At 35.8% G+C, this 26,077-nt stretch overlaps 3 protein-coding genes across 6 annotated transcripts; 2 read left to right on the top strand and 1 right to left on the bottom strand.

Annotated features, from left to right (window-relative positions):
• The first annotated feature begins 592 nt into the window (after positions 1 to 592).
• LOC122610212 (pre-mRNA-splicing factor SLU7-like) lies at positions 593 to 5,764 on the top strand. 2 transcript variants are annotated; one of them, XM_043783206.1, is made up of 6 exons: positions 593 to 721; positions 2,165 to 3,272; positions 4,460 to 4,676; positions 4,834 to 4,937; positions 5,201 to 5,269; positions 5,356 to 5,764. In XM_043783206.1, the coding sequence occupies exons 2-6, from the start codon at positions 2,436 to 2,438 to the stop codon at positions 5,431 to 5,433; spliced, it is 1,305 nt and encodes a 434-aa protein (XP_043639141.1). In that variant the 5' UTR covers positions 593 to 721; positions 2,165 to 2,435; the 3' UTR covers positions 5,434 to 5,764. The 2 variants fall into 2 exon arrangements, with proteins under 2 accessions (XP_043639141.1, XP_043639146.1); XM_043783211.1 differs by lacking the exon at positions 593 to 721 and adding an exon at positions 1,795 to 1,875.
• Positions 5,765 to 10,614: 4,850 nt separating this feature from the next.
• LOC122607709 (probable pectate lyase 13) lies at positions 10,615 to 15,988 on the bottom strand. 2 transcript variants are annotated; one of them, XM_043780737.1, is made up of 10 exons: positions 15,676 to 15,988; positions 14,235 to 14,586; positions 13,899 to 14,109; positions 13,731 to 13,799; positions 13,192 to 13,408; positions 12,558 to 12,704; positions 11,713 to 12,064; positions 11,371 to 11,581; positions 11,206 to 11,274; positions 10,615 to 11,004 (listed from the first exon to the last, which is right to left on the bottom strand). In XM_043780737.1, exons 1-10 carry the CDS (start codon positions 15,971 to 15,973, stop codon positions 10,780 to 10,782), a joined length of 2,151 nt encoding a protein of 716 aa, XP_043636672.1. In that variant the 5' UTR covers positions 15,974 to 15,988; the 3' UTR covers positions 10,615 to 10,779. The 2 variants fall into 2 exon arrangements, with proteins under 2 accessions (XP_043636672.1, XP_043636680.1); XM_043780745.1 differs by lacking the exons at positions 13,192 to 13,408; positions 13,731 to 13,799; positions 13,899 to 14,109; positions 14,235 to 14,586; positions 15,676 to 15,988 and adding an exon at positions 13,034 to 13,133.
• Positions 15,989 to 18,851: 2,863 nt separating this feature from the next.
• Positions 18,852 to 22,296, top strand: LOC122585804 (ankyrin repeat-containing protein ITN1-like). 2 transcript variants are annotated; one of them, XM_043757929.1, is made up of 4 exons: positions 18,852 to 18,870; positions 19,271 to 19,936; positions 20,205 to 20,614; positions 21,475 to 22,296. In XM_043757929.1, the coding sequence occupies exons 1-4, from the start codon at positions 18,852 to 18,854 to the stop codon at positions 22,294 to 22,296; spliced, it is 1,917 nt and encodes a 638-aa protein (XP_043613864.1). The 2 variants fall into 2 exon arrangements, with proteins under 2 accessions (XP_043613864.1, XP_043613865.1); XM_043757930.1 differs by lacking the exon at positions 18,852 to 18,870 and having other exon boundaries at positions 19,432 to 19,489; positions 19,583 to 19,936.
• Positions 22,297 to 26,077: the final 3,781 nt, after the last annotated feature.

The following is a 26,077-nucleotide window of genomic DNA, read 5'->3' as shown; positions in this document are numbered from 1 at the left end:
CAACGACGATGTCGACACTCTTTTTGTTTCAAGATGTCATGTGTTTAGTTTTTTTCAATGTTATTGGGATAACTCATTCGTAGGTTATTGATTCGGGTACAGACTCTAGTTTATTTGTACAAATCTAGTATTATGCCAATTGAATCTTCAATCTTCTTTTATGTATGCGACGGACATTTTAAGTTTCTTTTGTTACAAATATTTTTTTCATTTATGCATAAGGAAGCTGTACTTCATGCTTTAATACTTGTACTTTGGTTTTACGTGATGGATTAAGAATCCTTTTGGTGTGTGTAATGACAAAATTAAAAAAAGGAATGAAAAGACAAAAAAAGACTGAGGGAGTACACGTGGATAGGGAATGTAGGAAATGAGAGTTATACCTTAAGCATGTATACTTGTATATTATACATTATGCATATAGAGTTGTAAAAAACCAGTTGGTTTTTAGTATATAGGGTAAATTAGATATGTTGACCTCCAACCTCTCTTTATGAAAAATATTTTAAAATGTGAAATCCTAAACCTACGTACAAATAAAATAGCCATTATTTGGATTTTAATTTAGTTTAATTTCCTTCTTTCCCAATCAACCATCACCGCCATATCGTATGTCTCCCCCTTTCGCGAAATTTCACTCCAATTCGATTTTTAGGGTTTCACTTCTATTATTTGTAAAATCGTAACTTCGACTACAGATCAACCATGGCGACCGCATCAGGTATTAAAATCTCTACTAATTTAATTGATTTCTCTATTTCCTTCCAATTTGTTCCTTATGCTACAGTTAGGTTTTTTTTTTTTATATATATATATATATGCCTCCATACATGTACTATAGATATAGATACAATTAAATAGCTTTCCTTAATTCTTACTATCTGCCGGATTTTCAATCTCATCTTCCTCTTTCATATCCGCATACCTATACATATTTATGTATATATATAAGTGAATTTTATTATTAAGTAAATTATATACTTCCATGAGTTATCACTGCAATTTTATATTAGTGCCGGTTATAGAAATTAATCATCTTTTCCGTATGTGCAATCAACGACTGCAAATAGATTGAAAACTCTTTCTGCAAATAGATTCCTCGGGAACAAAAACGGAAAGTTATAAACTTGATTAGCTGAATCAACTTGAAAGTTGAAGAAAAAATTGGAAACCGTAGCTTTGGATAGACTGAGAACGGGTTGGAGCAATAGCATGCCATAGACTACACTAAGCCTTTTTTTTTAATAAAGAAAGTATGTAGATTATTGTTTATGCCCAAGTACCCGTGTTAACATATATTAAATGATTTATACATTCATCATAAGATTATATGAAAATTGATTACATATATACATTAATCGTCATTTGTTCATGATATGAAAATGGTGAAGCGCCACAGCTGATAAGTTGAAAAATATAAGCTTGTTTAAAAAATGATACAAAATACGTTTTAATGCATACAACTTCTATAAGTGTTCTGCTAGAAGATTTGGATTATTTTTGTTTGGGTAATTGTTATAAATGTATAAATGGTTGATTAAAAAAATCGAAACACATACAAAAATTGTGATATGTTATAACATATTTTGGATCCACACAACTTGTTACTCGATCGAAACTACATACCCTCGGTCATGCCAAACCACATACACTGGGTAACGGTTTGCACAAATACATGAATGATTCATCCATCTCGAGGCAAAGAAGGTGGAAGTCAAGGTGGCTTCAATTTTTCTGTCACACTAACCTATATTTGTAAGTGCTAGAAAGACTCAGCATCTTCAAGTATGACCTCATCAAATTCTAAGAAGGTTCATATGAGCATATGAAGTCTGATCATCCGCAGTCATAAACGGGATATCTTTCTATTAACTAGTGAGTTAACCAAGATTGGTATATGTTATTTTAGACGTAAAACTAAACAATCAGTAACTTAACGTCTCAAGAATCTTCTTATAGTGACATCTATCTCTTTTGCTAAATAGCTAATGTTGCTGCAAATCAATATGGCCAATAGTGTTTGACTTTTGGTAGTATATTTGTTCTGTTTCCAATCATGATCTATGCTGTTAATGTATATTGTTATCAAAAATGCTATCACATGGAGTGACTTTTATGTTCCTACGATGGGTCACTAAATTATTGCAGTGGCGTATAAATGTAGGGAGGATCACAAGAAGCAAATGGAACTGGAAGAAGCTCGTAAAGCTGGGCTTGCACCTGCAGAGGTTGATGAAGATGGAAAAGAAATCAATCCACATATTCCTCAGTATATGTCATCTGCTCCTTGATATCCCAATGCAAAGCGGCCGAGTTTGAAACATCAAAGGAAATGGAAGTCGGATCCAAATTACACAAAGGCTTGGTATGACAGAGGAGCTAAAATATGCGAAGCTGAAAAGTACAGGAACGGTGCATGTGAAAATTGTGGAGCTATGACCCACAACACCAAGGCATGCATGGAGAGGCCGCGGAAGCTTGGAGCAAAATATACCAGTAAAAACATAGCACCTGATGAGAAAATTGAGACTTTTGAGCTCAATTATGATGGGAAACGGGACAGGTGTAATGGTTATGATCCAGCTTTGTATGCTTATGTCATTGATAGATATGAAGCTCGTGATGAAGCTTGGAAGAAGCACTTGAAGGATCAGCAGTTAAAAAAGCTAGAGAAGAACAATACTGGAAATGCGGAAGAAGGGGTCAGTGATGACGAGGACAATGAAGATGCTTTGAAAGTAGATGAAGCCAAAGTCGATGAAAGCAAGCAGATGGATTTTACTAAAGTTGAGAAGCGTGTTCGTACAACCGGAGGTGGGTCTACAGGAACTGTGAGAAATCTGCGTATTCGAGAGGATACAGCAAAATACCTTCTGAATCTTGATGAAAACTCTGCACATTTTGATCCGAAAACTCGATCCATGCGTGGGGACCCCCTTCCAGATATGAATCCGAATGAGAAGTTTTATTCTGGGGATAATCAGAACAGATTTAGTGGGCAAGCTTTGGAATTTAAGCAATTAAATATACATGTCTGGGAAGCATTTGAGAAAGGGAATGATGTGCACATGCAAGCGGCTCCTTCACAAGCTGAATTACTGTACCAAAATTTTAAGGTTAATATAGAGAAGTTGAAATCTCAAGTGAAGGAAACGATTGTTGAGAAGTATGGGAATGCAGCTGCCGAGGAACCGCTTCCGAGAGAGCTCTTACTGGGGCAAAGTGAGAGCGAAGTTGAGTATGATCGGGCTGGTAGGATCATTAAGGGCCAGGTATGCTATATTTTCTTTTCTTTTGTTGCCAATGCATGGTTGATGTTTAGCTGAACATCTGAGGGTCTTTTTTCTGCATTTATGCCTTGTCCTATTTGCTTCATGTATTCTGAGATTATTGAAAGTTGATTTTCGTTTTGTAAATTGTTTGCCCCAACATTGGATGTTTCGAGTTGGTATGCATGCACGTTTAGTATTGCTAGGTTATACATGACCCTGACTACTCTTGAAGATGCCTGTAATTACCAAATTTGTCTATTAAGTTTCAACTAGTTTCAATTCCTATCTAGTTGCAGTCCTTTTAGTAACCCCCATTCTATAGAAGGCTGTAACAAAGAAATTGGAACATCCTCAAGACCTCAACCCACCCCCCAAACTCTATATGTAAACAAGAACTAAAATGATTTTTTATGGTTTGGATCTTTTGGAATAATGATACCTGGTTGAATGATACTGATACCTAGATTAACCCACAGGCTATATGATTCATGATCTAATAGCAATTATGTGTGGATTTTTTGGATAGTTATTACACGTAATACCAGTGATGGATCTTGGTTCTCCAACTTACCCTATATAAAGTATAAACTACTATTAGTAAATTTTATTAAATACACTTTTTTGTACAAGTAAACAGCACACAGAAATTTCTTATTTGGGTATGTTCAAGTGGTCAAGTTAATTTTTCCTTCTCTATATAGCACATCAATAGTGAGTTTAGACTAAAGAATGTTTTACTCTTTTACCAAGACTTTTTGTTCATTTCATTGATGGTATGTGATCATCAAACCAAGGAAACATAAGTACACAACATTTTATTTACCACACCTGCAGCTTCTGAGATGCGTGAAGGATACATTGTGCATAATAAGTTAAGGTTTATGAAATATAGAAAATGATTGAAGTCCATAAGATTATCACAACAATAACATCAATGCCTACTCCCTCACTACATACATTGCCTAAACATAACAGACCTTTAATGTGCTAAAAAACCTTAGATCAGGCTTTCGTTTTTTAAAATAGGGTCCCTTGTTTTGAATGAACTTGAATGACCTAAATATCTTTGTAAGTTGTTGTTTAATACAGATGTTTTGAATGCCAGTATAACCAACTCCCTGTCTTCAAATCTTTAGAGAAGCTTTGTATCTTATAACCGACTCGCTGAGTGTCTGTGTTATTTGCAGGAGATGGCCCTTCCCAAGAGCAAATGCGAAGAGGATGTTTATATTAATAACCACACAGCTGCTTGGGGCTCGTGGTGGAAGGACAGTCAGTGTGGTTACAAGTGCTGCAAGCAGTTTGTTAGGAACAGTTATTGTACTGGTGCTGCTGGCATAGAAGCTGCGGAAGCCGCAACAGACCTCATGAAGGCTAATATTGCTCGCAAAGAGGCCACAGAGGGTGTGTTTTCCATTTATTATTTTCTGTCTTGCTCTTGGTACTATATATTGTCACGTGTGTTAGTTTTTTATCAAAAGTTTGAATTTATGTATGTAAATGTATTTGTCCTTATAAGTTTTTCCTTTTCATGTAATAATAACATGTTTTGTCTCAATAGATGTGATGGCTCCAACCGAAGAGAAGCAGCCTGGGACTTGGGGAACTGACATTCCGGATGACTTGGTTTTGGACCAACATAAACTGGCTGAATCACTTAAGAAGGTAAGTTTGAGACTCTGCATTTATTTGCTTTTTACTAGTCGGGCTTCTGTATGTATAATACCCCAAACATGAGGATATGCCAAATTCTGAAAATGATTTTGCTTTTAAATACTCAGCTACGTTTATTTTTCTGGTATGGTAAAGAAACTTATTTCATACATTTAAGAGATGTTATTCGATTTAGGAAAGGGTTCTGTGGAGGATATGATTTAATGTTTTAGGTGGGTGCTAAAATGATTAATTATTGCTTCGTATCTTTGTAGGAGGACAAGCGGAAGAGAGAAGAGAAAGATGAAAGGAAGCACAAATACAATGTCAAGTGGACTGATGATGTATGTGAAATGTTTAATACCATGTCATTCCAGATATAATTATATTGTTGATTCTGGTTTTAATCTCACTTCTTTCTGATTTGCAGGTCACGGCTGAAGACATGGAGACATATAGAATGAAGAAGGTTCATCATGATGATCCAATGAAAGACTTCTTAAACTAGTTTTCATCAATAATCCACACTTCATGCTCTTATCTTCAAGTACCCATTTATCGAAGATGTTGGGGAAGTTTGTGAGCTTCAAATTTACAATAATGAAACGTGATTGTATTAGTTTCATATTGTAAGTTATAGGAGGTCGCTGGTAGTGTTTTGACACTAGTATTATCTCAATTTTACTTGATGGTGGGTTGTAATGTCACAATGACCTCTTTGGCATAATGGTTGCATGTAAATTTGTTCCTTTTTGCGCCAAAACTGACCAATGAACTTCTGTTTTCTAGAAGAATGATATGACTGATTTTTTTAATATATTTTATTTTATTTGGGCTTATCCTATGTAACATTTGTAAATTTTGATTTGTTTGACTTTTAATAAATGAGATTAAACGTGGTTATTTAATTTTTGAACTGTTGAACGAAACGTGTTAAATAACAAACTATTTTAGTTAATTTAAATACTTTATCCGTTCCACTAGAAGTGTCCATTTTTTAATTTTTAAAGCTTTTTTTACACAACTTTGACCTTAAATATAATTGTTTGTGTTATATGATACTTAATGAAATTTACATGAATTGATTGAGTTTTAGATGTGCTTCAATTGATATAACTTTCATCGAATATTTATAACACAATTAGAAATATAGATGGTCAAAGTTACAAAACAAAAGACTTTGAAAATTCAAAGTAAGACACATATAATGGGACAGAGGGAGTAATTCATTTTACTGAATTATGAAATAGAGACGTGTATTATGCTAGACGAGGCTACGTGGTCGTATTGATCGGTTTAGGACGTAACTCGTAAGACGATTTCTGGTGATCCACGGGTCGACCCAACCCTATCTAACCACCCAACCAAAGTCTTCCACCCTTCTCCATTCATTTAATCTCTTTCCTTTCTTTCTCTATATTAAGACTTCTCCCCCTCTCTCTCTCTAAGTTCTTGAGTTAATTAATGATACCCAAGCTAAATTAGTCATAAATTCTTCATTTCCATCATCATTAATACATCATATCAAAAGATCAAGTCTTCTAGTGCAAGAATTACCATTTACGGGTTAAATTCGAATTTGAAGCTTTGTTGGAAGAATTTGGTTAGTAAACTTGTTTCAATATCACCATTTTATATTCATTGTCAAGTTCCTAATCAAAATGAAGTAATCTTGGGTCAACTTTTAGTCAAATCGATTATGGGTCAAAATTTTGGGTTTCCGATGGTCAAAATCGGGGTTTTTGCTTGCTAGGCGTAATGAGTCAAATTCAAGGTGTGGGTTATGTTTGTAGTCATATTCCTAATCCAATATAAACAACTTTTGGTCGATTTTCGAGCTAAAACCGAATTGAAATCAAAATTAGGGTTTATGTTCATAAATTAGGTCAAACTAAAATTTAATATGAAATTTAAGATTTTGGATCGGTTTTGGTAGAGATTTAAGTTGTTCGTATCCATTTATGTATAACAAAGCACAAAAACGTGATTTGGGTCATTACAAAACGATTTACAAGCAAAATTTAGGGTTTGGTGCATTTTGGTTAGATAGTCAACTCCGTTTTCTTGCCCAGATGGTTCATGGTTGTTGTCCACAGTTTCTGTCTTTTGAAGCCACCGTTTGCCCGTTGATTGGGCGTCCCAGACGCTTCATAAAACTGCTCCACCGTCTCTTACGACCAAGAGACCGTCTGAGACGGTGCCCCACAAATTCCAGTTTCGAGTTTTGCTTGTGCACCTTCTGTTTTACACCTAGCAAACGGTACCTAGACGCCATAAATACTCTTTATGTACCACCGTCTTAGACGGTGGGTTATACTGTCCTAGACACCAGGCCGAGCTTGGTACACCGTCTCTTACAGTGGCTGAACACCGTCTTGCACGCCCATCTATATATGGACTACCGTTTCAGACGCCATGTGTGGCATTTGTTACGCTACTTGCTGTGCTAAATTTTCTAGTTTTTCTAGCTGTGGGCCCATCCTTCTAGGATCTGTTCGGGCTTTCTTTCGGGCTGTTCCCTAGTCTATATGACATCCTATTCGAGTGGTTTAGATGGTTCAAAGTCGAGCTCACAAGCAATGCCCATATGTATATAAAAAGATTCGTGTATTGTTAAATATTAATATATATATATATATACATGTTAAATATATTGATAGGTGGTGAACACAAGGCGATCATCAGATAATCTGACTTTGATCCTTAATTTCCTTTTGTTGCGCCTGATAATCCTTCTGTAATTTCTCCATATCCTGATTCCTTGTTGACGTCATCAATTTGAGAAAAATTAGGGTTTAAATTGGAGGTTATTGTTGAAATCAATGAATTATACTAAAATTAATGAATTAGAATCAAAGTTGATGAAATAATACTGAAAATTTGAAGAATTACGGTTTTGATTGAATGAATTGTGATTTGAGTGTTTTTTTTTTACACCGGTAGGTTCACCGGAGAAGAAGAGATCGCCGGCGAGAAGAACGGAATCAAGGTCGCCGGATAGGAAGAACGACCAAGCTCTGATACCAAATTGATAAGATAGATTTTAGGGAAATGAGAGAAAATGTGATTTAAACACTGAAAATGATTCTACATGTCCATAAAACAATTACAACGGCTATATATACACAGAACATAAATAATTGCCACACTTACACGACTTGACACTATTAGTCCCTCTATTCTATTTTCTAACACAAAACACCCATAACTATGAAAACACATACAATTAGCCCCCCTAATGGCTATTATTCGTAACAACGTGATTGGTTAGAAGTGAGTGATGAAAATGGAAATGAGTGGTCCATTGTTAACCCTCTTAGACACAATACCAAAACACCTAGCAATACCATGACATAAATCAACACAAACACACGCATATCATATAATCTGCAATGATGTTTCAAGGGCTTTCATATGCCCCGAGCATACTGGTTTTTATCAGAAAAGTGGATTACATAACCCAAGTTACATATGTTGGGCTTATTTATGATCATTGGCCCATATTGATTTATTTTTATAACAAAAATATGCCATGTTTTTCTTTTTGGTCGTCCCTTTAATTTGCGAACCATCTCCCATTTCCAATTCTTATTAAATCGCAAATGTTGGTATTTTTGTGTAATTGGATTAATTGTTTATTTAAGTCATAATAATACATCATATAAGTTTGGTGGTGCGGGGAGCACGCTTATATGAATTTATTATGATCTTAGGGGCAAAGCCCCTAAGGAACGGGGGTCCCGGGGCAGCGCCCCCGGGAGTGAGGTCCAAGGGGCAGAGCCCCTGGCTGGGGTCAGAAATTTTTTATTTCCAACATATTGCTATATTGAAAATCCCTCCGAAAATTTAATTTTCGGAACTTGAGGGACCAAAAATGGCAAATTCGAAACCCTTAGAAAACTGTCTACAAAACAGTTATTGGGCCATTATTCTGAACACAGAAAACATACGAATTCTCTGAATTCTCCATGTTTTCACACATACTCTCTCAAACAAAACACACAGAACGTTCTCGAATCTCTGATTGTATCCGATTGAGTAATTTGGGGTGAACCACCGAATTGATTCAATCTGATAGTGTTACACACGCCTTCGGAGATTGAATTATATATCCTGTTTTATTTGTTATTGATAACTTATTCCCAACAGCAAATAGACTCACTTCATGTTTTATCTAAAGTTTTGAGTTTGATCCTTAATGATGATTAGCTTTGGGGTTTTCCCTCGATTTATGGTAACATTTTATTATCTAGGGTACGTACAAGACTATATACATAACAAAAAGATTTTTAAAAAATTGGTTAATCAAGCAAGATATATACCTTGATATTAAATGGGATAAATAAGTATAAACAAACTTGACTCAACAAGTAACTTTTATAAATTTAGATAAAATCATATAAGATTAATGATTTTGCTAAGTATAAAATTTATTCATAAACTTAACCATGTATTTATTGGAAATTGGCATGGTCATACCGTGTTTTGCCAAAACATACCAATTCTAGTCAATTTGTAACGGGTGATGTATTTTCTCATACCGACCATGCTTTGAAACTTGTATCGTACAAGTCTCTTAATACATGTCATTCCATAATGATTCTCTCTTCATCGGTATAGTGATGCCGATTTTGGGGTGAGTAGCATGGAAAATTTCGGTACCAAAAGTAATCGGATGGGCAACATGCATATCGAACTTGCCATACCGATTTTATATTTGATGCCACGCCCCTCACCATTATGAATCAACAAGTCATCAAATTGGTATGAACCAAATGAAATTGACCAAAACATGGACGGGTCAAGACATGGAAAAAGAAAGACTTTACTCAACGATCTTTTTGTCTCAATTTTGTAGGTGAGCGAACAATAGAAAACTATATCTATAAAACGGATTTGTTAAATTTTGCGATTAGAAGTGAAAGGAAATACAATCGTGGACGTCATTTATTTAAGTAGCTCAAACTCTCAAAGTGTTTCATCTATGCTTTCTTAATATACTTTTTAATAAAAATACACATCATCAAAACATTACACTAAACTGCGTAACAAATCACTCAAGAAAGCAAGATTGCGGATTTTTTTTTTGTATATATACGTTAAATGTGATCTATGAATATTGTTATGAGAACTTAAAACGTGTGTATGAAAATGTGCACTTCACAACTCACTAGTACTTCACAAGTCGGTTATGAAATTTGGCTTACAAATTGTTTATGTGGGGTTTCAATAGATGGCTAAATTTACAAAGGATATTTAACTTGTCATTTTCTACTTTTAATTAAATTTGTTATGACGTGTATTAACTTATCATTAATTTACAGAAACATCAAATATATGCTTGTCCTAGATAAACTTATTTATAGTGTGAACCAAAGCTGATACGTTGCTAACCAATATATTTAGTTTTAATAGTTTTAATAATTAAATTATGACCAACACAATTAAGTCAACTATTCTTCGTTTTTTCTCATAAACACCACCACCACGAGAAAACACCACCCTACAAAAACTATCACCCCCGATCCACCACCAACCGCCAGTGCCACTAACAAACCACTTCGAACGATATATAATCACAGGTCACTCCCCTAACATGTACAAATTCCACATTCAAGGTCACCGTATCACATGGTTTTCAGTTTTCGTTCAAGCCATCCAAAATAGTACTAAAACTAGTATGACTCAATTTTCCAAATAAATGAGAGTTTGTATATACTACGATGTATGGACCTTTTAGTATGCTTACACGATATGCAAGTTTATTATACAATAATCAGTCATATAAATATGCGGCTGTATGTCCTTCAATTATGGCATATCTACACATGTATAAAAATTAATGCAAAATTGGTTACTGACCAGATGGGAGGGGAACGCCTTGCCATCCTGTACAATGCTGAAGAGTTAGTTTAAGGTCCTCTGTTGGAGGTTCAACCGTCCATGTTTGGTAGTGTTGCCCCGGGTGAAAAGAGCTACTTTCTGCTGTTGGTTCCAATAAGCCAGATTGAGTACCAGACACAAATAGGTCACCCTGAGATATAATGCAACCTGTGCTTGCCTCCTCTTTGTCAGCTGCCTGCTCAACATACAACCACCTTATTATCACTTTATAAGGATATTTGCTCTAAATAAAAACCTACTTTCACACTTATATGAATATTAGCATAAGTACCTTGTAATTTAAAAGAGATAGCAACATATTTCACATGTCTTTACCAATTATAAAAAGTTAACAGCAATTTGGGTACTTTAATGATGCAAGAAGAATATACTTTACCTTCTCAGTGAGATATTTGAAAGCCACCTTCTTCTGACCTGCTTCATATATATTGCATTGCGAGTATATCTAAAAGAATAATTAAAAAGTTGTACCACGATTACATATGTGCTTAAAGATGAATGAAAGTTAACGAGATGAACAAAGTTTCGGCACCAGATTAACCTGTGATTCAACACTGGCGCAGACGGCATAAATACCCCAGTTTCTGGTGTAATTGTTATATAGATGTACTTTGGCGAACCTAACACGAGGATGACGTTGTCGGGTTCCATCAAAGAAACAATGGTGAATAGTGATACACATACATCTGTCACCATGATTGGACGCGTCGCCTCCAATAAGTATTGTCTTGTCATGTTTTGAGAAGTGACAACTGAATGCACAAAGAAGAATGTTGTTTAATTGGTCAAAGCTTTGTAAGCAAATATGTTATAGCGTTTATTAGTAAGCCTTACTATTTCATATCACATCACATAATTAATGTAAAAAAGCAAGAATAATAACCGGGAAATGGTGATATTTGTGCTTTGACGGGTAATATCAATCAATCCATCATCATAATCCTTAAGGCTACAACGATCAATCCATATATGTTTCGAATTGGGCTTGATTTGAATCGCATCTACATCAGGTCCTCTACCACCTTCAAACTCTAAGTTGCAGATAATCACGTGTTCACATTCTTTAAGCCTAAGTCCCTTGCCAGTTATCTTAACCCTCTGTCCCCGTCCATCAATGGTCTTGTAAGATGACACATTTAAATAAGACGACAGTTCAATGGTCCCCGAAACATCGAATACAATCCACCAAGGTTCTTTCTTGCGACATCCAGCACGAAGTGATCCAGGCCCGTCATCTACAACAAGTTCAAAACTTCTCAACAGTATAATGGTACCCGAAATCACGCCTTTTAAAATGATTTCCAGTTATATATGATTTGAACTTTGTACAAGACAGTGTCAGAAATTTTTAAGGAAAACATGACACAGCCAAAAGCTTTATTTAAAAAAGTTGAAGTTAAAGTGTTAAACTTATCTTGATCAAAGATCATTGTGACCTATTGATAAGCATGAGTCAGTAACATACGAGTGTTGCTGACTAGCAGAATGGGTCATTGACTTGAGGTGCAACTTCTAAACCCCCGCTATTTAGGGTTCACAATTTCAGTTAATTATACCATGTGTAACTTGTTTTCAAACTCGACTCAAAACCCTTAATAACACTAAAATTATTAGGACTTTATCCTTTTGTTTTGTCTTGAGTGACCCTGGATATAACTTTTTTTCCTTATGGAGAATAATTACCCAGATTCGAATATATATAAGTGTTTAAAAGATCCCCTGACAGACCTGATAGAATGGTAACATGATATACGGGTCCATGAAGTCCACCAATGGCGTGCCGACCAAATCCTTCAGCTTGACCAGCCAGACCTCGTAAGCTGGAATCGACACGAGCATATGGAAATGTCATTTTGTTGCTTGCTGGTGCATTATCTGATGATGAGGATGAGGATGAAGAAGGTATGTTGTTAATGTTAGAGCACCCATAACAGTCGCACAAAAAAACACTGAAAAAGTTGTCACATTAGCACCACACTGAAAACAGGACCCACCCTTCATTTCACTTTTATATTAAAAACACAAAACATTTGGTTAATAAAAAAGACAAGTTATTGATAATAAAGTCAATACATTATTAGTTAATAATATAACGTGCATAAAAACCTTAAATAGGAAAGAATTCCATATTTTTTACATACTTTCATAATGATTAGAAAAAATAAAAATATATCAAACAAAATATATATCAAGTTATATCTTACATGTAGAAGTTCGGATACTTGATATGTATGACCCTTTTAGTAAGCTTACATGAACTGGAGGTTCATTACAAGCATCAGCCATACGAACATGTGATTAAGTGTCCTTCAATTATGACATATTTAAACATGTACAGAAAATTTTGCAACTGGTCGCTCACCAAGTGGGAGTGGAACACCTTGCCATCCTGTACAATTCTGGAGAATTAGTTTGAGATCCTGTGTTGGAGGTTCGACTGTCCATGTTTGGTATTGTTGGCTTGGATGAAACATGCTACTTCCTGCGGTAGTTTCCAATAAGCCTGGTGTAGTACCAGTCGTAAATAGGTCACCCTCAGATATAATGCATCCCGTGCATGCTTCCTCTTTGTCAGCTGCCTGCACAACATAGAACGACCTAGTTGTAACCATTTAGGACTAAACACATTAAGTTTTCCCTATTCAGGTTACGTCTTTTCAAACATTTCCCTGGCCATCTCCGATATTGTACCTAGCGGGAATGAAACCTCAGACCTCTTGTAAAGAAGTCCAGGATGATAACCACTAAGCCACAAGTGCGATGGTAACCATTTAGGAATAAATGCTCTAAATAATTACCGACTTTGAAATTACTAGAACTAGTATCAAAGTTTCCCTTTCTTTACCAATCATAACAAAAAAAATCAGGTATGTAAAAGGATGCAAAGAGAATATGTTTTACCTTCTCAGTTAGATATTTAAAAGCTACCTTCTTCTGTCCTGCTTCGTATATATTGCATTGTGAGTATATCTACAAGAAATCAATCAATAAGCTGTATGATACTCATATATATGCTTGAACAAGAAAGAAAGAGAAAGGAAATAAATAAAGTTTCTGTAGTATATTGACCTGTGATTCAACACTGGCGCAGACAGCATAAATACCCCAGTTTCTGGTGTAATTGTTATACAGATGTACTTTGGCAAACCTAACACGAGGATGACGCTGTCGGGTTCCATCAAAGAAACAATGGTGAATGGTGACACACATACATCTGTCACCATGGTGGGACGCGTCGGCTCCAATAAGCATTGTTTTGTCATGGTTTGAAAAGTTGCAACTACATGCACGAAGTAAGGTAGATTAGTTGGTCGAATCTTAGCAAGCAAATCTATCAGATACTTCCTATCACATCACATAACTAGTTTCATAGCACATACACCAATTAACTCTAAGAGTAATTACCGGGAAATGGTAATATATGTGCTTTGACGGGTGATATCGATCAATCCATCATCATAATCCTTAAGGCTGCAACGATCAATCCATATATGCTTTGAATTGGGCTTGATTTGAATGGCATCTACATCGGGTCCTCTACCACCTTCAAATTCTAAGTTGCAGATGATCACATGTTCACATTCTTTGAGCCTAAGGCCTTTACCAGTTATCTTAACCCTTTGTCCCCGTCCATCAATTGTCTTATAAGAAGACACATTTAAATAAGATGACAGTCCAATGGTACCCGAAACATCAAATACAATCCACAAAGGTTCTTTATTGCGACATCCAGCACGAAGTGATCCAGGCCCGTCATCTACAACAAAGTCAAACTTCAAATCTTTTCACATAGCACAATTCCTTTAAACAATGATTTGCGTTAATATATGACCCTGACAAGTCTGGTAACAACGCAATGCAACTTGATTTCTACATCAGATAAAACAAAACTCTAACCGAAACAACTCTTGGAGAATGAATTTGTGAAAATGTGATGCTTGTAGAAACAATCTTACAAATACGAAAAAAAAAAACAAATAATCTATATCAGAGCTAAGTAATGTCAATTTGCATTTGGGTATATTGATCCGAAATAACATCCTCGGATTTCATGTTTCTCATAAACATCAATCATCTAGAAATGAAATACACATCGAAGCATTAAACGAATTGAACACAAAACGATTGAGCCTGTGATCATATAGAGACGGTATCTAAGTAAACAACAGTTGTCACTACATCAGATGCGCTGACCGAACATTGGCTTCCACTTACTGTCAACTAGGTATATTTTTCATTTGGGTTTATTGCCTAGAATCTTACGTAGCTTTTTATCTGTCCTTTCCAACCAAATTTTTTTGGGTGTTGTAGGTCATTAAAAATATATTAAATCGTTTTGGAAACAAATAAAAAAAAATGGCCCAACAAGACACATTTTAAAATTTTAATAACCTATAAAAAACGTTTAAAATAGACGAAATAAGTTCCATGGTCGGGAAGGGGCATATCAAAATTAGGGAAATGATCCCTACACAACACAGTTTTACCATACACAACAATATATGCATTAAAAGGTTGTACAATACAACTGTCTGATGCATGTATTGTTGTGTATGGCAAAATTGTGTTGTGTAGGGATCACCTCCCTCAAAATTAAGTATATGAGAGTTGTAGGCTAAACAAACTTGAGACAGTAAACCCATTTCTTTGAGAGATATAACATCCAGTCATTTTGTTGATTATTATGTATTTCCTTTTTCATTATATATTTATACTCTAGCTTTTTGTGTAACTGTGAATCTTGAGTAATTTGAATTCTTTTTTTGTTTTGAAAATTGAAGAAGCTTTTTTTAAAAGAAAAAAAAAAAACTTTTAATACTACAAGTGATGTAATGTGGAATAGAACCTGATAAAGTGGTAACATGATAGATGGGTCCGTGAAGACCACCGATGGCATGCCGACCAAATCCTTCAGCCTGACCAGCTATTCCTCGTAAGCTGGATTCCACACCATCGTACGGCATCCTCATTTGATTGCTTCCTGCTGCTGCTGTTGCTGTTGATGATGAAGAAGAAGAAGAAGAAGAGTGAAGGGGGTTATAATTATCATTATTAGGATTATTATTATTATTATTAATGTTGTTTTTACGGTTTCGAAAGTGATGATGGTGGCCCCCGTGTGAGTTACTATGATGGTTCCCCATTCATTCACTCATTAATCACCCACCCAAAAAGCTATTTATTAGAAGACGTTGGTTTTGATATTTTTGTGAGGTGTGATTCATTCATACCGACATAGCAAGTCCAATTCAGCTGCTGCCTGCCTCGCTCTTTTGTTTTGTTAGGTCGCGTTTAGTTCACAGAATTTGATGGAATTTGATGGAATTGGAATTGAATTTCACTCCTTAGTGCGTTTGGTTACACAAAAAAGAAGGAATCTCATTCCATAGGAATGTAAACATTTCATCATTTGATGGAATCTCCATTCCTTGGGGATGGAGGAAGAAATTTCATTCCTTCAATCACTTGAATTTTCAAAAAATCAAAAACATTCCGTCAAATTCCATTCCTTCAAATTCCAATTCCTTTGAAAGATTCCATTTCTTCCCAAAACATTCTGTGAACTAAACGCGTCCTACTTTCTTTCACTCTACTTTTAACTCGATTGTTTATTATTTTTCTAAATAACTAGTTGTGTGTCCGCATAACTCAAGATATGGATGGAATTTTTAAAAAGATTTTAGGGCGCGTTTAGTTGGAGAAATTGTTTTTAAGTTTTCCATTTTTAGTTTTCTAGAAAATGAAAAGGTTTTTCATTTCTAAAAAACCGTTGAAAATTTTGAAAACGCGTTCAAAATAAAAGATGGATTTTTCATTTTTTCATTTTTGAAAACTAGAAAACATGTTCAAATTCACTTGTTTTCTAATTTTAGGTTTATAAAAGGTTTAGAAAATAGAAAAGTGAAAACAAAAACTGAAAAAAACAGTTTTCTAATTTTAGTGCAAAAGTTGGAAAAGGGAATTTTTATTTTCTAGGAAAACTTTTCTAAAAAATTAAAACTTGAACGCGTTTCCTGTTTTCCATGTTTTTTTGGAAAATGAAAATGGAAAACAAGAGAGTTTTCTTGAACTAAACGCACCCTTAGTTTCTAGCGTATGAAGTTATAAACTAGAAAGTAAACACTCTATGTCAGGTTTTTTTATAATAATATCTCAACGGTGTATAAAGTTATAAAGCAAAAGATTTAGATAATAGATAATATCCTAATCCTACCTCAGTGTTAGTGTGTTACCAACATATAGAAGTAGGGATGTGTACGGGTCAAAACCCGGCCGACCCGCGAAAGCAAGGAAAATGGAACCGTGACCTGGCCCGTGAAGGTCCGGGTTGGTTCGGGCGAGTCACGGGCGGGTCACAGTTTCCTTCATAATTTTCGATTTTTGGCTCCACCCGACCCGGCCCGGCCCGTCCAACCCGTGACCCGTGAATCCACTAAAACTGTGACCCGTGACCCGACCCGTTAGTGTTTCGGACAGGGCGGGTCCGGGTCGGGTCACAAGTTTCGGTCCAAATGCTAATCCCTATATATAAGTGATATTGTTTATGTCTTGGTAAAATTCCTCCATCAAATACCTCACACTTAAACATATAAACTGGTTTTAAAAACAAAATTTTGTGAACTTCAATTAGCACACGATGCGAAGAGTGACGATGGTCGGTCGTTGGCATGGTCAACTATTGACTTTGAATTTACTATTAGGGTAAACGGAGTATGTCACCGGTAATTAAATGCCTTATAAGTACCGATAAGGCGGAGAGCAAATTAATGATGATGGTGATCTTGTCACATTTTGTTATTTTTTTTTATTTTTGTCTTTTCTATTTTGTTTTTTTAGTGGGGAGACAATGAAGAGACATTTTTTTACTAGTGGGAAGGGTTGAAGATGTAAAAGAAAAAGGCGAGAGGAATGGAGAAGCATTCCGTCCACTCCCACGAAGTTGCATGCTTACATATATTTGAGATTATAAGTTTTCAATGTATAAATATACTCTTAAAGCATATTTTAAACATTTATGTAATTGTGTAAACTTAGGTGGATCCTTTTATTTAGCCTTTTTAAAAAAAAAAATAAACAACGTATATTAATAGGAAAAAATTGCTCTCACATTAGCTTATAAAACAGCAAAAATGATATATCCGTTAAAATATTAGTCTAACAACTCGACGATATCTGATAAAAGTAAATAATATAACCGAAAGAGAAAATGATTACATTTGTCATGTAATTGAGTTATATGAAAAATAATCAATATTGTTCCTATGACTTGATGGGAGAGTAATAAAGAAAGTTTTTATATATGTCACTCTTAGTTGTTGCTCCAGTCTCACATGTTTGGCTTTATGCATGTATCTATGTTTGTTATGTTTTTATGTGTTGTTTAATATGTTTAAATGAGTGCTTATATGTTGTGTTTTGTTAGATATGTGGGAATATACGTTTATCCTGTTTGTTTTTATTATTCTAATCTATTCTTAATGTAGTCATGTGTCTTACAGTCTATTATTCTTTCTCCATTTGACCAGAAATTCTTATGGAAATAGTTTATTTACTTCTAAATAAAGACAAGACAGTCTACATCTTACCTCTTTCATTTGACAAAGATTAAGTAATGTATTTTGTATCCGGTCGAATATACTTATATGGGAGATGATATTAATACAATGTAATTGAATAGATCTATCACATTCATGCATCATCTACTTGTACAGTCTGCTGTTTAATAGTATTGTGTGGTAAATTAAACAAAAACAATGGTACGAACATCAATTCTCTGGTTTATATACACTTGTATCTGAAGGACTTATGAGTAGTTTTTCTAAAGTTTACGGCCTAATCATAAAGAATCTCTTTAATGAACCCGTGCCGAAACGTTTAAATAACCGACCTTGATAAACGGCAATTGCAAAAACGAACGACCAAGACTCTTGTATGGAAATACATTCGCCGGAAATTCAACAAAAAACTACCGCGTTCTCGGTATCTCCGGGTTCCTTTTTGTTCGTATAATTTAACTCCAAAATGAATACCGTTATCGAAGGTATAACCCTAACCAATATCTCCATTTTCATTTTAAATCCCTTTGTATAACACACATGGACACACTCTCTAAATCTTTATGACCACCAAATTATATTTGTATTTATTTACAAATCTATTTATGTTTGGACTAATAGTATTGTTATAGTATGTGTAGTGTGCTTCTACACTATTTTTGCTATTTATATGTATCAGTAAGTTAGATCGATGTGGTGAATATAGATTTAATGGAAATGTTGTGCTATTACTGTAATATATATTGCCAATGTGGCCAGTGGCGGAGTCCTGGTTCCATCCTAGACATTTTTGTAGTTTAGGAGTAGGAGTGGATAGTTTGCCGTTAGAAAAAAAGTTGCTGAAATACTGTATATTTTTGTTGATGCATAATTGTTGTGATGAAGGAGATGAGAAGGATCTCGAAATGGGTTCGGATACAGCCCCAACTCCTATTCGGCAACCGTCTCCTTCTCCTTCCAGAAGGTCAATTGACTCATACCCTCCTCCTTCCCCTAGGGCACCTGCATTGGTGGTATCCAATTCCGGTAAGTTATTAGGGTCATCATCAAATGTTGGTAAAATGTTGGGTGTTTCGAGTTCCGGTAAAATGTTGAACACATCAAGTTCGTTCAAGTCACTATCGTATACTAGTTCCAATTCCAATTCTGGGAAGTCGTTGTCAGCATCTTGTTCAGGGAAGTCATTAACGAGTCAAGGTGGGAAGAAGAAGTATGTGAAACAGGTGACAGGGAGATTTAACGATACTGAGCTCCATTTGGCTGCACAACGTGGTGATGTGATGGCGGTCAAACGAATTGTTGATGAAATTAATGAGCAAATGTTGAGGACTATGAAAGGGGCAGACTTTGATGCAGAGGTGGCTGAAATAAGGGCTTCAGTTGTTAATGAGATGAATGAATTGGGAGAAACGGCTTTGTTTACGGCTGCAGAAAGAGGGTACATCGAGGTTGTGAAGGAATTGTTGCCTTACACAACTAAAGAAGGTCTTTCTATGAACAACAGGTCTGGTTTTGATCCATTACACATTGCGGCTAGAGAAGGTCACCGAGGTAACATAATGTTATCATAAGTATCTTGATGTAATTTCTTTTGTTGTGATTTCAATATGCTTGTCAATGTCGTCTAATTGTACTACCATTGTATATGCAGTAATAATTAGTGGGTATAAAAAATGAAAATGAGCATAAAAGTGTGTGGGTCAACCCAATAAACATGCAAAATGACCTGTTTTGACCTATTATCCAACCTGCCTATCTTGTCACTTCTAGTTCTTAGATTCTGCCATTAACTTTTCACAGTTAACTCTACGATATGCAGAAATTGTCAAGATCCTTCTTGACCATGACCCCGAGCTAAGCAAAACAGTTGGTCAGTCAAATTCAACCCCTCTTACAACTGCAGCTGTAAGAGGACATTCATCAGTAGTCGATGAATTGCTCTCTAGAGACTCTAGCTTGGTGGATGTCACAAGATCAAATGGAAAAAATGCTTTGCATTTAGCTGCACGACAAGGTCATGTAGACATAGTCAGTACACTGCTCAATATAGATCCTCAACTGGCGAGAAGAACCGATAAGAAAGGTCAGACTGCTTTGCATATGGCTGTGAAAGGGGTTAGCTGTGAAGTTGTAAAATTGCTTCTTCAGGCTGATCCAGCAATTGTTATGCTCCCTGACAAGTTTAGTAACACTGCTTTGCATGTAGCTGCAAGGAAAAAACGTGTAGAGGTATTAATCAAATTTTAGCAAACTGTTGATTTTAAATGATTATTTTTATCAGAGATGACATTCTGACCCGTTTACTGAAGAATTTGTTGATTTTGGTTGTATTTTATCTCCAGCTGCTCAAATTAGAAAAGTTAGCTATAATGAATTGGGTCAATTGGATTGAAAGGTTCAAATAGGTCAAACAGGTTGGAAGTACCCCAAAGTCTGTTTTTACTAACAATGCTCATGTAAACTTTCGATTTATGCAACATGAAAGGGCGAAAATTGCGACTCAACCTAAACCGACCCAACCCCATTTATGACATGTAATAAATTTGCCTTTGCCACCCCAAAATGAGTTTTCATCTGTTACCAATTCACGCCGACCCATCCATCTTGCTTCCTATAGCATTTGGTTTTTTGTCACAAGGAAATCATGTTTTTGCTGGAAAAACTTTACACTTCGTAGAAATGTGAGAACAGGCCAAAGAAAGTGCACATTACCATGGATTTCCGTTTCACTGGCCTTTGTATACTTGCAACCTATAATGATTACTTTGCATTTTTCAAGAAGTTGAAAAGTTGCAAAAATATATATGTTATTAGTGTGAAGTCATCTAATCTGATGTGGCTGATTTTATTCAAAGTACACCAGGGTAGAGTCCTTGGGGATGTACTTTAATGATGTATGAGGTTTTATTCGCAAAAGATACACTTTGGCGACTTATGACCCAGCCACTGTTTCTATTCTAGCCATTTTGTTGATTTTACAAGCTAGAGATAAAAAAAACAATAACACAAAATCAATAAATGGGTTAGTAGATGATTTACATTCATAGTCAATGTCTTATCAATATTGGTTGAATTTGTGTCTGCTGCAGATAGTAAACGAACTGGTACTTCTCCGTGACACAAACGTGAACGCCTTGACAAGAGACCACAAAACAGCACTTGATATTGTGAGCGGGCTCCCTTTCTCAGAAGAAACCTCAGAAATCATTGATATATTGGCCCGTTACGGAGCAGTAAAAGCAAATGACTTAAACCAGCCACGAGACGAACTCAGGCAAACCGTCACAGAAATCAAAAATGATGTCCACAACCAGCTGGAACAAGCCCGAAAAACAAACCGAAACATGAGCGGGATCGCGAAAGAGCTTCGTAAACTCCACCGTGAAGGGATCAACAATGCCACCAACTCTGTCACTGTGGTAGCAGTTCTTTTTGCTACAGTTGCATTTGCTGCCATCTTCACAGTGCCTGGTGGTGTTGATGAGCAGAATGGGACTGCTGTAATGGTTCAGAGTCAGTGTTTCAAGGTGTTTTTTATCTTCAATGCTATTGCTCTTTTTACATCACTAGCAGTGGTGGTGGTGCAGATCACAGTGGTTAGGGGAGAGATTAAATCAGAGAGACGGGTTGTTGAGGTGATTAATAAGTTGATGTGGTTGGCTGCAGTTTGTACGTCAGTGGCGTTTATTTCATCATCATATATCGTGGTGGGGAAACACCATAGAGGGGCGGCAATACTGGTGACAGTTTTTGGGGCAGTAACGATGGTAGGAGTTCTTGGTGGCATGACATATTATGTGGTGATATCAAAGAAACTGCGTAGAGTGAGGAGGAAGTCAAAAAATAGTAGTGCTTCGTGGCGGAACTGGGAAATCTCTGATGCTAATATAAACCCAATTTATGCTATATAGTTTTGTATGTATTTTTGGTTACTGATTAATTAAAATCTTTGCACATCATGTTGCCCTACGAGATAGATGGTAAATGAGTGGGTTAACGAGTCTAAATGGTCAACTAATGGGTTAAACTGAATCTATTTTTGGATTGGTCGAAAGTGAGGAGAGTTGACCTCACAAGTCTACAAACTTCCTCCTTCGGAAAACATTTAAGATGAGTATTTATGCATTCATTTATGTATTTAGGATTTACAAACATAAGCATAAATGATAGATAGACCATTAAAGTAGATAAAGTTTTTACTATAGATTAGTGTGCAGTCATTATCAGGATCTTGTTAAGGGAAGTCATTGATGAGTCAGGGCTAGAAGAATTATGAGAAACAGGTGTCAAGTAGACGCAATATAGTGATTTACTAGCAGCCTGACAGTCAAGTGAATTGATGAAATTCATGAGCAAATGCTGAGGACCATTAAAGGCATGGAACTTGATGCGAAAGCGGTTGAGATAAATCTTTTGGTGGTGAATGAACTTTTGCCTTACACAACTAAACAAGGACTTGCTTAAAGGAAAAAAGTCTGTCTTTGATCCATTCCATTGCAAATTGCTGCTAGAGAAGATCACCGAGCTTACGAGGTAATATAATCTTCATCATAAGTATCTTTAAATAATTTGCTTTGGTTGTGAATTGTAATTTCAATACCGTCAAACACCACGAGCACCATTGGTTACTACTGGTCATTATAATTGGTCATGAGAGTTTTGTTTGCTGGTGATCTCATATATACACACTACTATGAGCTCCATGTTCACGCGATCATGGCATGGATGGTCACCCTTTGTCATCTTACAGCTGAAGCGGTGACTAACCTTATACTGACTTTGGGTTTTACGGATCATCGTGGATTCATGGTCTCTTGGCGCAGTTGGTATGTTTTGTGCTCATTTGTAGGGCTTAATTTTATATAGTGATTTAATAAATAGTAGTTGCATGATTTTATCCATTCCTAGTACCATGTGACTATGATCCCTGCCCCCTGGTAGCTTACACGGTTGTACGAGGTCACAATTCACCCAACACGATCATCCGGGGTGAACAAAAATTGGGGATGGATGCGGGAAAAATTCCTTCCATGTGACTATGTTCCTTGCCTTAGGCCCCTGGTAGCTTCCATGGATACTGGACCCCATTGGAGGCTTACGAATCTCCTGAACTATCCTTGCTTAGTCTAATGATGATGCCTATTATGGTCGGAGTATTGTGTAGAGGTTTTACACAGAAAAATGGAATGATTGGATCTTTGTTGTTGGGTAATCCTGGTTCTTCATTTATGGCATAGTTATTATTGTGTTATTGCTTTTCTGTGCCTTTCCTGAATTGTCCTGTTAACATACACAGATGAAACAAAAGCAAGACAATCAACTCCTTCGATGTCCAGTGACCTTTGTTTTGTTGCCTTAGTTGATTATTACAATCTGCTTTTCCTTCTCCCCGTGCTTTTTAATTGTTATATTTTTTTTATGGATGTACAACATACTTTCTTGACTTCCCATGTTTAAGTTTTCTTCCAAGGTCTAACTATGTACAATCTGTTTGTACTTTCTTTAATGCATTGTAATAATAACTTTTTCATAGCTTTTTGACTTGGCAATAGAGGAATTGATCCTTGATCAACCAACATATCTTCGTTTCATAGTGAGTACATTTTGGATATGTGTAGATTTGATCTGCTTATATATATTTACCTTTCAGAATAATGAAAATAATACTCAGTATATGCTTTAAATATATGTTTCTACTGATTTTCATAAAACAATTCCTGCAAGGGACCTGGTTTGGTTTGACCACATGGTCGCTGTATTGTTTAAATAGAAAAATGGAATGCTGAGCCTTGGAATCTTGTTGCCGGGTATTCCTGGTTCTTCTGTAGATCTGGGTTCTGGGGCATAGTTATTATGGAGTTATATTGGTTTTCTGTACCTTTGGAGGCTTAAGAATTCCTTGATTTGTCCTTTGTATATATCCAGATGGAACAAAAGAGCAAAACTCAAGTCTTTGATGTCCGAAGACCTTGGTTGATTTGTACTAGTTGATCGTTACACTCTTCTTCTCCTTCTCCCGTGTTTTTCAATTGATATTCTTATCTTATATTTGGATGTATATCATAGTTTCTTGATCACCCATGTTCAAGATTTTATTAAAAGGTCTACATTGCAAGGGACTTGGTTGGTTAGATCATCAATATTGTTGTAGATAGTTTATATGAATCGTTGAAATTTTTTCCCAGTGTCCTGTTATTTTTGGTTTTTATGCTCATCTTGTTGCTACTGGAGTATTGGTTGCTCATCCTGACCTGAACATGTTACTTTCGTTTCCCCTTCTAAATGAGTAAATAGGGAGATTCATATAGATCGAGAAAACAATGTGCGAGTCTTTATACGTTTGGTGCAAACTCTTTTGGCAACTTGTCTGCTATGAATGGATGTTACTCTTTTAAAAAAGGGTAATGGAGGGAACCCTAGCCCCGATACCACAATTAGATACCCATCGACTCACCGCGTATGAGCCATATGATGTCGGTACAATACCTCCATCCTAATCCCCACATGATCTGGGCACCCCGAAGGATCGAACCCACGTATTTAAACTTCACATATGGGTCTAGGCTTCATTGGTAACGGGTACCTTAAAGGAATTATTTTTTGCCCCAAGCGGGGGTCAAACCTGAGACCTTAAGGTCACCAAGTGTTTGCCTTACCACTAGGCTAATTCCTTGTTGGTAATGGATGGTACTCTTTTGGTATGATTGCTGGCCTATTTTCCTTTTTCTTTTGTTTGATGATATTACTTACACAAGTACCTGTGTAAATAGTTTATGTTCTCTGCTTCCACTTGTTTAATTCTGTTTTTGCACATGAGTACCCGTGTAACAAGCTTAAGTTCTGTAGGTCAATCTGTTTTTTCTTCTTCTCGATCCATGCTTTGCTGCGATGCTTCAGGATGCTTGTTTGTCGACGCATGTTCAGATAGAACCCAAAATGTTTGGATCGTGCTCTTGCTGGGTTATCATCAGCACGTGCCCGTTTCTCCTTTACTACTGTTCTGCTCATTCTCTGATTTCAAATTTTTATGACCATACTGTTTAATTATAGTTTTCGATTTTCGCCAATACTTGTGGTCCTGCAGAATTGAAGATCTAGTGAAGGCAGTAGGCCAGTAGTATATAGCTTCATATCAAATTTTAGGTATATGGGTAGACGGTTGGTATTCTTTGCGACACTTCCCTTATAAATACTCGTAATAGTATATGGTTTATCTATGCTTGCCATTTGTATCTTGCAGATTAAGTGATGCATGGGTATATGCTAATTTAGCTGGCAATGGAGTACCATTGGCTTCTACGTTTTTTTCATTTTCGGTTTAGTTTAACTCTAACCAATACTAATCTTAATACTTGGATTTTTTTTGGAGGGGTTAAAAGTTGAAAATTTTATATATACAAAGTAGTTCTGAAGAGTATCTTCAATGCAAGCTTCATAAAATAGAAGTGAACTATTAAAAAAAAGTCTACAATCTTTTGAATCGTAGTGAACATATGTCGTATAGTGAGATTCAAATTAAGTAATTTATTATTTTCAAACTTCTTTGTTAAATTTGGAAAATTTATGAATGATAAAAATAAAATTTTATATTGTAGAATCTAATAGATTACAAAAGTGTAAAAAGAATTTATGATAATAGTTACCCTAATTAACGACTCTTAGAATTATCGAAAGGGGGATGCACCAAAAACT

Source organism: Erigeron canadensis, chromosome 1 (assembly GCF_010389155.1).
Source record: "Erigeron canadensis isolate Cc75 chromosome 1, C_canadensis_v1, whole genome shotgun sequence".
NCBI lineage: Eukaryota > Viridiplantae > Streptophyta > Magnoliopsida > Asterales > Asteraceae > Erigeron > Erigeron canadensis.
Note: the sequence above shows the minus strand (reverse complement) of the source record. Positions and strands in the feature narration are given on the sequence as shown.

Coding starts and splice junctions, on each gene's coding strand:
- LOC122610212 (XM_043783206.1), top strand. CDS start 2,436: ATGACCCACAACACCAAGGCATGCATGGAGAGGCCGCGGAAGCTTGGA. Junction 4,677..4,833: donor TCGCAAAGAGGCCACAGAGG/GTGTGTTTTCCA, acceptor TTGTCTCAATAG/ATGTGATGGCTCCAACCGAA. Junction 4,938..5,200: donor TGGCTGAATCACTTAAGAAG/GTAAGTTTGAGA, acceptor GTATCTTTGTAG/GAGGACAAGCGGAAGAGAGA.
- LOC122607709 (XM_043780737.1), bottom strand. CDS start 15,973: ATGGGGAACCATCATAGTAACTCACACGGGGGCCACCATCATCACTTT. Junction 14,587..15,675: donor TCATGTTACCACTTTATCAG/GTTCTATTCCAC, acceptor ACTTTGTTGTAG/ATGACGGGCCTGGATCACTT. Junction 14,110..14,234: donor ACATATATTACCATTTCCCG/GTAATTACTCTT, acceptor TCGTGCATGTAG/TTGCAACTTTTCAAACCATG.
- LOC122585804 (XM_043757929.1), top strand. Junction 19,937..20,204: donor GGCTAGAGAAGGTCACCGAG/GTAACATAATGT, acceptor TACGATATGCAG/AAATTGTCAAGATCCTTCTT. Junction 20,615..21,474: donor CAAGGAAAAAACGTGTAGAG/GTATTAATCAAA, acceptor TGTCTGCTGCAG/ATAGTAAACGAACTGGTACT.